The sequence below is a fragment of the Populus trichocarpa genome, chromosome 6, assembly GCF_000002775.5.
Source record: "Populus trichocarpa isolate Nisqually-1 chromosome 6, P.trichocarpa_v4.1, whole genome shotgun sequence".
Taxonomy (NCBI): domain Eukaryota; kingdom Viridiplantae; phylum Streptophyta; class Magnoliopsida; order Malpighiales; family Salicaceae; genus Populus; species Populus trichocarpa.
The window spans coordinates 22,104,890-22,118,010 of record NC_037290.2 but is presented as its reverse complement, the minus strand read 5'-3'; the positions used below and the strand labels follow the sequence as shown (position 1 = coordinate 22,118,010).

The 13,121-nt window shown below is 34.7% G+C and overlaps 2 protein-coding genes across 2 annotated transcripts; one reads left to right on the top strand and one right to left on the bottom strand.

Moving 5' to 3' along the window:
* Positions 1-2,153: 2,153 nt before the first annotated feature.
* LOC7491954 (probable membrane-associated kinase regulator 4) lies at positions 2,154-3,859 on the top strand. Its single transcript, XM_002309400.4, has one exon. It carries the CDS (start codon positions 2,457-2,459, stop codon positions 3,561-3,563), a length of 1,107 nt encoding a protein of 368 aa, XP_002309436.2. The 5' UTR covers positions 2,154-2,456; the 3' UTR covers positions 3,564-3,859.
* A 3,646-nt stretch (positions 3,860-7,505) lies between these two features.
* LOC7491953 (ankyrin repeat-containing protein At5g02620) lies at positions 7,506-10,741 on the bottom strand. The gene is made up of 4 exons (XM_024604162.2): positions 10,533-10,741; positions 9,708-10,303; positions 9,198-9,607; positions 7,506-8,794 (listed from the first exon to the last, which is right to left on the bottom strand). Exons 2-4 carry the CDS (start codon positions 10,045-10,047, stop codon positions 7,928-7,930), a joined length of 1,617 nt encoding a protein of 538 aa, XP_024459930.1. The 5' UTR covers positions 10,048-10,303; positions 10,533-10,741; the 3' UTR covers positions 7,506-7,927.
* Between the last annotated feature and the right edge of the window lie 2,380 nt (positions 10,742-13,121).

The following is a 13,121-nucleotide window of genomic DNA, read 5'->3' as shown; positions in this document are numbered from 1 at the left end:
CGCCTGAGCATCATGTCCAATCCAACTAATCATAAATAGATTAAGGCAGCAGTTTGTGAATGCTAACTGCTAATTAGATCAGTTATTAAATTCATTCAGCATTGTCATGAAAAACTTTGATTATATTCGCATTACAGAGAATAATATAAATTATATTTTAAAATTTTATTTAATAATTTAAATTAATGAATTAAAATGATTCTTTAATATAGTATTAGAATCTTGATGATCTTACAGGTTCGAAACTCACAATTTCTATTTATTTGATAAAAATTAAGTATAAAATAATATAAACTTGTACAAGTTTTAAGATTAAAGAGCTTTTATTTGAGGAAGTGTGTTAGAGAATTATATAAATTAATAATATCTTTGGATTTCATTTAATAATTTAAATTATTGGACTGAGATGGTATATTGTAAAATATTTTTTAAAAATTATTTTTTGAATGAAACATATTAAAACATATATTTAAGATTGTTCCTCGCAGTGCCACGCAGGGTTTGAGTGTTAGAAGAAAAGAAAGCGTAAAAATCATTAATCTGGATATAAACTTGATAAGAAATTAATAATGTAATTTCAATATATAAAAAATGATGAAAGGATATTCATATCTTTAAAAACAAAAGAGTAAAAATATCATTCAGTATTATCTTAATTAAACACATTGAGACATCTAAAAATCGAGGTAAAAAAGGAGATCGAATGAGGTCGGCAAAGCCCTAGGGAGGGAGGTAAAAAGGCAAGAAGACTAGAAGGAAAGACAAATCCACTCGTTCATTCAAGCATTGGATGGATATTTTCCATTCTTCAATGTCGTCTTTGTTTGGACCTTACGGTTGTTCCTAAGGAAGTCAAATGCCCCATGTTCGAGTTCCAAAAATAGTAGCCATAAGCGAAGACTGAGAGGGAGATTCGTTGAAAAGCCTCTTCTTAGTTTGACCCAGTCAAACGAGGATCCATGGCCATAGATTATACAGCCCCATAGCAGTAATCTTTGGAAATATAAAAATACTAAAATGTAGTGCTAGTATAGTAGACCACTGTGACTCTCTCTCTCTCTCTCTCTGTGTGTGTGTCTCCATTATTGAATTGTGAGTGCAAAAAACCAGGTTTTGAGATGTGTACTGGCCTTTTCAAATTTAAACTTTTGTTGCAGAGAAGCTTGTGGATGTTTCAGAGCTGTTCCACATTTTACAAGTATATTGCTACATTAAACTAACCAATTTCTTTTGGCATCATGTGTATTTCTTATTATTTCTTAAGGAACATCAATGCCTCATGTTTTCTGAAAGGAGATCTCAAATTCATTGGCTGTGAGATGCAGACCGTAAACACCACAAGCCCCACCACCGTATAGCGTCGGGGCTGGTGTGAATGAAGGACTACTACGTTCATAATCCATCGAGGACTACTAAGTAGATACACCATCCTGATCGAAATCACTTAACATAATGTGAAAGCAGTGAAGATTCCATCTGGGACCTGATCTGTTTGCTGGTTCTAGCTAGCACAGTACTATTGTTTTCTTTAACACTGTTGAAACTTTCATGTTGGATATCTTACTTGCATTGAAGCTTTCAACAAAAACAAGACCACTGTCACCATCTTCTCTTCTTGTAGTGACAGATTCTCACCTTCTGAACCAAAAACCTGTTGTAAATTCAAGGTATGTTTACGGCAGTGGATGATTCATGCATGGAAGACTAAAAAGAACATGCATGAGGAGCTCCAGAAAGGCCATCCACTTGACTACAATTATCCACGCATTATTGAAATCTGATAATTAGGTGGTTCAACCTCCATGTAAGCTCACTAAATGTCAAAAGTTGGCCACTTCCAACAAAGAAAATGAATCCATGCTATTGTTCCAAGGAAAAAAAGAAAAGAAAATTAGTTGGCAAGCAAAGAAACAAGAAACACGGAAACATTACCCTCCTGTGTGTCCTTTATTAGCACCATAGTATACGCATGGCAAAAATGCAATTGCCATGCTACAATATTGTGATTTTAATATAGAATTTGAGTACAGAGGACCAATAATGTGTAATTTAATAGCACAAAAAAGGGTGTAATTTATAAGAAAACTTTATTTTTCTCGATAAAGAGCTACTATCTTTCACCCCCTTTCCCCAGAGGAAAAAAAAAAGAGTCACTTCATAGGATCCACATAAATCTTCATGTAGGAGTATCAATGCATATGGGTCAGTAGCTGACTGCTTACCAGGGGAAAACTCCATTTATTTTCTGCATTTTATTATTTGGAACTATTCAAGATAATAAAAAAGAAAAAAGAAAACGAAAAATCTGACAAATCCTTGCAATAAATTTTTATTTTCTAACTTGGCACCTTCTTCACTTTAAAGGATGCTCTGCCCCCTTTCTTGCTCCATCAAGCTCACCTCCCCATAAGCATCTTTCCCTCAAAAACAACACAGACACAGAGTTCTTAGACAGTATGCTACATGAAATGGCCACAGACCAATCTGATGACTACATTGACATGGAGTTGAGCTCCTCTTCAAGCTTCATTTGTTACTCCATTAGCTCTCCATCACGAAGCAGAGAGTTCGAGTTCCAAATGTCTTCAGTTTCTCATGGTAGAGAAACCACAACATCCTCAGCCGATGAACTCTTCTACAAGGGAAAACTCCTCCCTCTCCACCTCCCTCCTCGCTTGCTAATGGTTCAAAAGCTCCACCAAAACCCCACCACCACTACCTTAAACAATAAAACAGAAGCAGCCTTTGCTGAAAACTATGTCATTCCCTTCATTAATAGCTCCACTACACCTTCCACTAATACCAGTACCCCATTGGAATCTTGCAATATCTCACCGTCAGAATCTCGCATGATTAGCAGTGAACTAAACCCAGATGAATATTTCTTTGAATGGCCAACTGAAGCTAACAGTTTCCTTGGAGATCATCAAAAGAAGTCATGGACTAAGAAGCTAAAACAATCCTCACTTGGTCAAAAACTCAAAGCTTCAAGAGCATACCTAAAGTCTTTGTTTAGTAAGTCTGGCTGCACAGATGAATCCTGCGCTGAAGCAGCATGCAATACAGAAGAAGAAGCTATTTCAAAAGGCCAGGACTGTATGATCAAGTATATGAAAGTACCAAAGAAGAATCCATATGGAAATATTGATAATGGCAGATACAAGATATCAAATGCCCTCAAGAGAAGCATTGAGAAAGAGATGGCTGAAGACCCTTTTCGTTGTCAAAGGAGGTCTTTCTCAGGGGCAATTCAATGGCATTCTACAACTAAGTCTTCTTTATCCTCATCCTCATCTACGTCCATATCTTCATCTGGTTCTTCATCATCATCATCCTTTTCATTTAGTTCAAATGGTTTCTGTGACTTACAGTTGCTCAAGAGAAGTAGCAGTTCAAATTCAGAGTTTGAGAGTTCAATTGAGGGAGCGATTGCTCATTGTAAAAGGTCACAGCAGCTGTTTAGTTCAAGAAAGACTTCAAGTGAAGTTGGAGTCTGTTCATTGTCTGCGCCAGTAATTGCAGCTTCTGGGGATCAAGAGAGGCCTAAACTATGCGGCATATAACTGCGGAAGTACTTGAAATTCACAATTAAAGGGGGGTCAGACAGAGAGACGCCATATCTCATTTCCTGTTGAACTTTTTAAAGTGAGTCTCGGTTATAGCAGTGTGATTTTCAGGTTGTTCAATCGTGTAGATCATCCACTAGACTATAGTTTGTGTTGGAAAGGCCAATAGGAACCCCCTCACTATTCTAGGCGTGCTTTCCTGTGTCAGTGTACTTGCATAAATTATGAAGTTATTTCAGAGTGAGATGAATCCAAAATCTGCAATATAAGCTTGAGGATTTTCTTTTTCTTCTTCACTTTTTTTTTAACTTTTGATTGAGCTGGCTTGTGTAGGCTTGAGCTGAAGTAAGATGATTCACTAAAGACACTCTTCCTAATGATGAATTGCTGTGGACCGTTTGGAATTATCTACTAACGTTTGACAATGAGCTAAACCACCTTGAATTCTACTCTAATGAAGCCAATTCAGAGGTCATGCTCTCTTGATGATATCGAACAAGCAGACCTAAGAAACACAATTATCAGTCCTACCAAAAGTGCCAGAAACCTTTTCCAACAAAGTCACCTGTAAATCTTTTTCTAGTTCCATGTTTTTTGAAAAATCTGAGCCTTTTGTCAATAACCTGATGCATGGTCCTTTCCCCTGACAACTAGATTCTTAATGAATGTTTGAGGGCATTGACTATCAATATTACTCCCAACAGAACTGTGGAAGATATGATATGCCTCTGCATGAAAGTGAGGAGCATCATCTTTTGTTTCACTTTACTGAGGAAAAGTTGAAAACCATCCAGAGTGAATTTTCTTGAGAAAGCATGCGGAAAATAAAATAAGTTTGATAGAGGCGATCGCCTAATAGAGGGACAGAGGATTTTGAATCATGCTTAAAAATAGAGTAATGGTCATTTTACCAACCGAATATTCTTCCCGGAAAATCTCAAGCATCGATCCAATGAGTAGATCCTATTCCTATAAATGAAACCGATAAATTCAACAGTCGAAATTTTACTCGGTAACATTACCATCACCGAACACTAGTTGCCGGATACCTTGATCCTAGGAGACAAGAATAGATTACTCATTCAGAGCAAGCATGCCAGCCCACTGCAGTGTAGTGTGATCCACTGCAACTTGATACCAAGTAACAAAGTATGTCACAATAATACCAATGATTGTCGACGCAGGATGTTCACTGTTTGCTACTATGAACATACTTATCCGCTGGGAATGTAACGTACCCAAGTTGACAATAAATGGGCCATTCCAGAAGCAGAAAGCTTTTCATGCATTTTGTTGATCTATCCTGTGATTACGACTAAACATGAATCCGAACGAGAATGCCACTTTGATATTTGACTAGATTGAAGGGCAATATCCTGGTACTGAATCAACTAGCCGAATAATGTTAGGCATTAAGAATACAGACAAGCATGTAACTAGAAACCTCTTCCCCCACAGATGGCAAGGTTGTCCAAGGGGTTCCGCGTGTCCTTGCAAAATCTATCATTTTTAAGGTACAAGCCAGCAGAATACTGCCGCCTGACTAGTAATTCATCACACGTCTCAGTCATTCACGAACATGATTTCTCTGGCTTTGTCCTCTTCAATTGAAGATGGGATTTATGGCACTTTACGCACTGTTTTTGTTTCAAGTTTTCTTTGCAATGCAGTCTGATGAAATTTTAAACAAATTGGTACGATTGTTTTGTGTTAATTTAATGTCCCAGTTTCAGCATTGATCTCAACGAGTTTCACAACAATTCAATAAAGATTCTTTCATGGTAAATAGTCACTGATGAAGTGTTTCAGTAAATAAGAAATGAAACACTGATGCAGTGTTTCAGTAACTAGTCACTGACATTTACAGAGGTTATAAATGAACATTTTTTTTTTTCTTTTTTTGATCTTCATGTACATCTTTCTTAAAGAATTGAAACAATCTTTTGTGTAGGTACTTAGTAGTGAAGCCAGGAACAACCCAATAACCCACAATTAACCAATTTCAAGCATCAAAGATACAAGATGCCTAATATACTGTGAAGGAATAAATGTGGCTTTGCTGGGACCAGTCATACTGTCACCATCCGAATTCTGAGTCTCTGGCCGTCAACACAGAAGCGGTATCATGAGGCATCTTATTTACGTTAAATCTCAAATATAATTATTATAAAACAAATTATACAAAATTCGTAGTGTTTTGTAAACTTTCAAATTATTCTTTAAAACTAATAAAATCAAATAATATTTCATAATGATTTTACAATATAAAAATTTAAACTTTAAATAAAATAATAGAATAATATAGCTTTTAAAACATCCAATAAAAAAAGATAAAAAAAAAAGTCTTGCGGAAGCAAGCAAAGTATACCAACAAATGAAGTAGCAAGAATTCTCAACAAAATCAACGTACTAATAAAAGCTAAGAATTTAAAAATAATATTAATAAAGAGTGAATTCAACCAACTCAATAAGAAAATAACATTTAATATTCATCATAGATACAATAAAAAAATAAATTAATACACACACGCATTAAGTATATTAGCATATGATAGAGAAATACATGTTTAATAACAAAAGAAATCATAAAGTTTCAATAATAAACAAGGTTTCAGCCCGAATAATTGTGGGAGGATCAGTCGCCATAAGTTAGTATTTCTCTTATCAACTAGATATACAGACTACTATATATACATAAACTAACTGCTACTCGTTGGTATGAAGTTTTTGAAAAGTTTCTTGATGTCCAAACATAGAAAATATTCACATATAAATGTATATCAAAGCAAACAAATAATGTATAGAATATAATTAAATCAACAAAATATGATTATAAATTCAAGAAACTAATGAGTATTTGGAAAAATAAATCAATAGATATAAATTATTTATATTATATATATATATTAAAAATTATCTTACTCACATAAAAATAACAAAAGTAAAAGATAAACATACATAAAATAGAAATGATTGAAAATTATTAAAAGAAATGTTAAGAAAATACTAAAAAACCACTTAAAACAAATAATATAAAAGATTTCAACTATAATACGATAGAGCAAAACATAATTATAAAATCAAGTCCACCCTAAAAGCAGGCCCATGTGCTCATTTGTGTTGGATCCCTTTTTAGCATCCTCTACGCCACTGCATTCTGATTATTAAGCAAAAGAAATGTTTTGGAAACTGTTCACAGCGAAGGATAGCATCTGTGGAAAGAATAGCGATGGGAACATAACTTGACATGCCTTGACCATCTGCAGAAAGTTTGTTCTCACAAATAAGTTTCAAAAATACTGAAATTGGTAGGTAAGTTGTGGAAATTGTGTTGATTAGATATTAACTCCATCTATTCTCCAACTTTGTAGTAATGATTTTGCTTCCAAAGGGAGTTCATAATTAAATTGGATTAGCAGACACATGAAAGATGTTCAAGAAAGTAATCAATACGCCATCTGGTTCAATACTGACTCGGCAAATTGTGCCCTAGCCTGCATGATGCTGCCAGATTATGGAAGGTTTCTGGTTTCAAAATGTTGCAGGAAGCCCTTGTGACAGATCAGGAATTGAGGATGGATTGAAATTGTTTAGCAATCAACAGCAGAGAGGCCTCGCAGTCAGTACATTTTTAGCATTGACTAGACTCCCTGCCAACCAATCCTGGTAAATAAAAAAGAAGAGAAATAATTTGTCCAAAGAATCATATTTACTCATCACATCTAGGATTAAGATGGGATAACTTGGGTTTTTTTCCTTACAGTTGCCTAAAAGGTTTGTTTTCCTTATAGTTGCCTAAGAGTGAAATGTTAAATGACAAGGAATTATCAAATACGATTGCCAATTGCCAACGAGCCTCCAACAGTTTGAGCGTGGCAATAAGTTGGCTGATGATGCTCGAAGAGAGGGCATCTGATAAAAAAAGGTGGAACTAAGAGATGGTGCGGTAGCAAGTGTTAGCATTCTGAATAAATAAGATTACACAGAATGTTTAGAGCCATACCAGCAAGTTTACCCAATTTCGTACCAGAGAAGCTTCTATTATTCTATAGCAACCTCTGAAGCTCGATAAAGCATCAAAAGTAGATTTTTTAATTGTGAGAAAGATAAAAATCTCAAGGGAAAATGTACATATGGATAGAGGTCATCTATGAGAACAGAACCGAGTCGCCAACTAACTGATTTCCCATCAACTGAAAAAGTTACCACCCTCTTCTTCTTCTTCTTCAAAACTCTTCAGATTATCTACCAGCTCCATGCTTCACTAGTGCGCGAAAAGGCTGAAAAGAAGTCACAAAGGAATATATACAAGGAGGAAAATGTTGTATGCACATGTAAGACCTAAAATGGTGGACAAAGTCTCAAATTGCATAGAGTTTCTTGAAGTCATTTTCCAGAATCTCTGATTCTTCCATGAATGACATCGACTCTGATCGTGACCTACTTGTTAATGATCTCCGTAATTTGGAAGTCTCAATTCTCTGTACAATTACCCAATAACCCATCGTCCCAATTGTTGTTACCATGATTATTGTCCCTATGACTGTTACAGATAGTGCCAACCACTTCTCATCATCTCCCACAACAACGTATGAGAGTGCAAGGAATGCAACTGAAATCAGCACACAAGCCAACCACATTAGCTTGTTGATCACGGACATTAGTTGTTTTTTTGCCTTTCTCTCTATAACAACGATAGAAGTTTGAACCACCACTACAGCCAATGATATAAAGAGAGCAATAGAGTCAAATATGATGAAAATCATGAACTCGGGTTTGGGAGCAATTTTCGCTTCTCCAGCAGACTGTCCGGGTGCGAGGTTATCTGGGTTATCAACAAACTGGCCAGGGAGCTGGAAGATGGCAGCAAACGCAACAGTGGCAATAAGGACTGCAACAACTGTGGTTGAGTTAATCGCATTGTTGAGACCTTCAGTGTGCATTTTGTTGAGCCTCTTGGCTATACCTTGAACACGTTTTCGTGTTAGCCGTGTGGTCTCAAGCTGATTGTGAACCCCGTGCTTTATGTCACTTACAGTTTGCTTTAGTTCTCGGTTGGCTGTTTTAGTTGTAGGCTTCATGGATTTGGCAGATAAGACTCCATGTTCTTCTAAGATGGAGGCAATTCCTCTGTGGCCATTTTTCTCAGCAATATCGAAGGGGGTTTCTCTGGATCTGTTGACAATTGTTTTGTCAATTCCCTGTTGGTCAAGTAGCTTCCTAACGATCTGCAAATAGCACCAACATAAATGTCAGAAACTTCCCAACTTTGTGAAAAGGAAAGGATTCTTTGGCAACTTTGGTAGATGACAGAGTGACTTCTGCTCTAAATATTGATTTAGCAACATCACAAAAGGGCTGATTTACTTGTCTTGCTGAAGATGCTCACAATTTAGGTCAAGCATAGTACTTCTTGAGCATAGACATGGGTACCAATAAGTAAAAAAATTGGTCTAAAGTTGATACATAGCTAAAATACATGGAACCAAAAGCAACTCATAACATCACATAATAGATATAACATATAAATGGTTCTTGATTAATCCTCTGCTCGAACAGACCATGAGCGTAAGTTCATATTTGGTAACAAAAATAACAGGGCAAAGAAAATCTAAAGAAGAGGTAGAATACCTGATCTCTACCCTTACGTACTGCAATATGCAAAGCAGAGTTGCCTTTATTATCAACCATGTTCATCAAAGAAGGATCTGACATGATCAGCTCCTCCACCAGCTCAACAGTCTGTCCCTTAACTGCCATATGGAGAGCTGTCTGGCCTTTCTTATCAATCTTAATCACGAGTCCAGGTTCTTTGCTTAAAAGGGCTTTCAAAATCTCCAAATGTCCATTCCTTGCTGCCGAATGCAAGGCAGTTTTACCATTACTTTTTGCTATCAAAGCGAGGCCACTGCATTTCTCTAACAAAAAATTCACTACTTCAACATGCCCTTGTGAGGCAGCAGAGTGCAAAGCTGTAGTGTTTGATGAATCAAAGGTCAAAGAAAGTTCAGGATCGACCTCCATGAGAACTTTCACTATCTCTGCGCATTACAGTAACAGAACACACAATCAAACAACACGAACCCCAATCCAATTTATAAATTCTTGCAAGGAATTTCAAGAATTGAAAACAGTACTTACCCAAATCACCTTGCTTGGCAGCTATGTGAAAAGTATCATACCCATTTCTTGCTTTTAGACTAGCCAAACCAGTGTCATAGTACTTAATCAGCTCCTTCACTATATCAACATGCGAATACTCTGAAGCAACATATAAAGCAGTTTCTCCTGATTGGTTCTGTTTCGACAACATCACAGTCAACTCTGCAGCTTCTCCAAGATTCTCAGCTACCATTTCCTTAACCAGCTTCAAATTCCCAGCTCTCACCACCGCATGAAACGGCGTGTCATCCCGTTTCCCAGTCAACTGTTTTGTCATCTTCTTCTGCCGGGAAATTTGCTGCCTCGCCGGAGGTTCCATTGCATAAAGAAATTTATCTGCCAAAAAACAAGAAACCCCTTCCTTTCTTCCTTCTTCTAGTCTTTCAATTTGTGGATCAAGATTTCGAGTTTTTAAGAAACAGGAAGATATAGAGTCATGGTAATATCAACATGGATAAAGAATCATATCATGTCTGATTGATGATCAGACAAGGGTTGCACGTGGGGATGCTTAGCTACAAGGTTGGTTCGTTGATATTCCACACATCATATGCATACCATGTTCTTGAAATATTCTGCACCAAATTTCAGCAGTATTAAATTAGAGTCCACTTGAAATATATAATTTTTATACATTCAAACTCTTGTTTTCTTCAATAGTTATCACTATGAGCAATCATGAAAGATAAATATAAAGTAAGAGATAAGGGCTGTGACTTTGTTGCCAGTTTCAAACTTTGCTAACTAAAAAGAAAGGAAAATTGAGCAATTGACATCGACTCAGAAAGTCCAAGAATAACTTACCGGAGCTTTGAAAAACAAAGGGGTTCTCTGACTGCTGTGTTCTACTAGAAACTGAAAATCCCAATTTAAAAAACGGATCCGAAAGATTCCTTGGCGATGATGATCGAAACAGAAAACACAAAGGTGATGATAGGGTTAAAGATTCAGAAACATGGAGAAGACAATTCTTAAATTCTAAGGTGCAAGGGCTGATAGTTACTGGTTGCCACTAAACTGTAGTTATTGACAAGATGGTGCTAGTGGGTGTGTGCACGTTTGGTGTGCAGGCTGTGCAAGCAACCATTGGTTAACACGTCGTTAGTTTATTTGTCTTCTCTCGTAAAATTTGTGTCCAGTGGTAGACGGCGTTAGACCCCGTTTGTTTTGTTTAAAATATTTTATTCAAAGATATATATATATATATATTTGTTTTGTATACATTATTTTAGAAAAAACTAGTTAGCTAAAATATTTTACTATTAATTTCCAACCTTAATTTATTTGATAAAAAATATTTATAGTCTATAAAATTTTGTAAAATATTTTAAACAAATTTATTAATTTATAATATTATTCAATCACCATCATAATTGTTATTAATATTATCACCATCATTATTTTATTATCATTATATTTTTCATATCATTACTTATCAAATACTTTCAAATTCATATTAATTTTTAATTTGTAATACATTTTATTTAAAACAACCTCCCCTTATTTTGAGATTATTTTTAAAGTATATTTAGCTTAAAAAAACATCAAATACATCACCATATGATTATTATTATTAAAAATAATAATTTTATTAATAATATAAACCAAACAAATATGATGTATTATATTATTAAATATTTTTTAAAATTTTAATATATGAAAAAAATATTTCAAATAAAAAACATATAAAAAAACTACTACATATCAAAACAGAAGAGGAGTAAAAGACCATCTTACCCAATAACTCATGTGGGAGTGACAAGCGACAAAAACGTGGGCCATGCATCCAACAGCACACGTGGATCACATGGCCTATGTTTGACAAACATTTACCCTTACTCTCTTGTGTAAAGTGTAAACTATAAACACCAAATCATTGATCATTAGATTCGATTTTTGGGGGGCCCAAAAGAGCAATCACACGCGCCGCGCCCTTCCACTGCTCAAAAACTCGGCAAAGGCAGACCTCAAAACAGAGAGTGATGGCAGCAACGCTTTATCGTGGTTGTGGGCCACTGGAAACTGAGTGAGCCAATAGTTGGGTCAATGGATGAACACGGCCACACGGTACAGATAGAGCGGGGACCATCCTAGGCGAGTTTTGTTTTTAATTTTGTTTTTAAAAAGAATATTTTTTACTTAAAATAATATTAAAATATTTTTTTTTATCGTGCGTGGATAATAAGGAAACCGCGTGCATGTATTTTATCGGCTTCTTTCTATCGGCTTGTTAGTATTATTGTTATGATAATTATTTTAGATGGCTTTGACTTCATCTTCATTAGACGTGTTACGACGGAAAAGATGATGGTGATGCTACTGCACATGTCATTACAAGACTGAATGATGACACAGATCAGTACTTTTACTTTTCTTTTCCAAGATGTAATGAATCAAATATCTTTAACAACAAAATTTAATTAACTTTATGTAGATATTTTTTGAGTTTCTAATCTTAAAAGCATGTTAAAATATCTAAAATATTCTTCATGAAAAAAAATTATATAATTATTATATTGGGGTTTTTAGGTTTTTTCTCTTAATTTTTTTATTATTATTAAGTCGGATAAAAGTTAGTTTGGTCTTTTAATATATGTATAAAAAATAAGTGGAAGGAGTTCGTGCTTTTCTAGTGACGCGTGCAGACTTCTCCAGCGTTCAAACATAGCCTTTCACTATAGCGTTAGAAACAACTCACCGAGGTCTTTTCTATGTATAGGGGCATGGTGGCGGAGGGTTATCGATGTGACTTCAATGAGCTTTTTTCTCCTTCTTTTTTTTCCTTTTCTTTTCTCTCTCTTTCCCTTGGAAAAATACTAAAGATTCTTTTCATTTGATTTTTTATATCCAATTTGATCATTGTTCTTTTCATTGTCATTTGTTTTGCTTTTGATGCTTATGAAAGTTTATTTTTTATTCAATCTCATCCCTGAACATTCATTTCATTTAATTTATATATTCAATTTGGTTCTCATTATTTTTATTACTATTTTTTTTATTTCTCTCTTGATTTATTTATATTTTTCAATTTTATCCCTCAATATTTTATTTTATTTTATTTTTGTATTCAATTTTGGTCCCCATTCTTTTTATTACTTTTTTATCCCTTTCTTGATTTATTTATATTTTTTTAATTTTGTCCCTCAACATCTTATTTGATTTAATCTTTGTATTCAAATTTGATCTTATTCTTTTTATTGCTATTTTTTTAATCCCTTTTTTATTTATTTATGTTTTTCAATTTTATCCCACAACATTTCATTTGATTTAATGTTTGTATTCAATTTTGGTCCTTATTCTTTTTATTGATTTTTTTTATCATTTCCTTAATTTATTTTATTTTTCAATTTAATCACTAATTATTTTCTTTCATTTGGTTTTTATATCAGATTT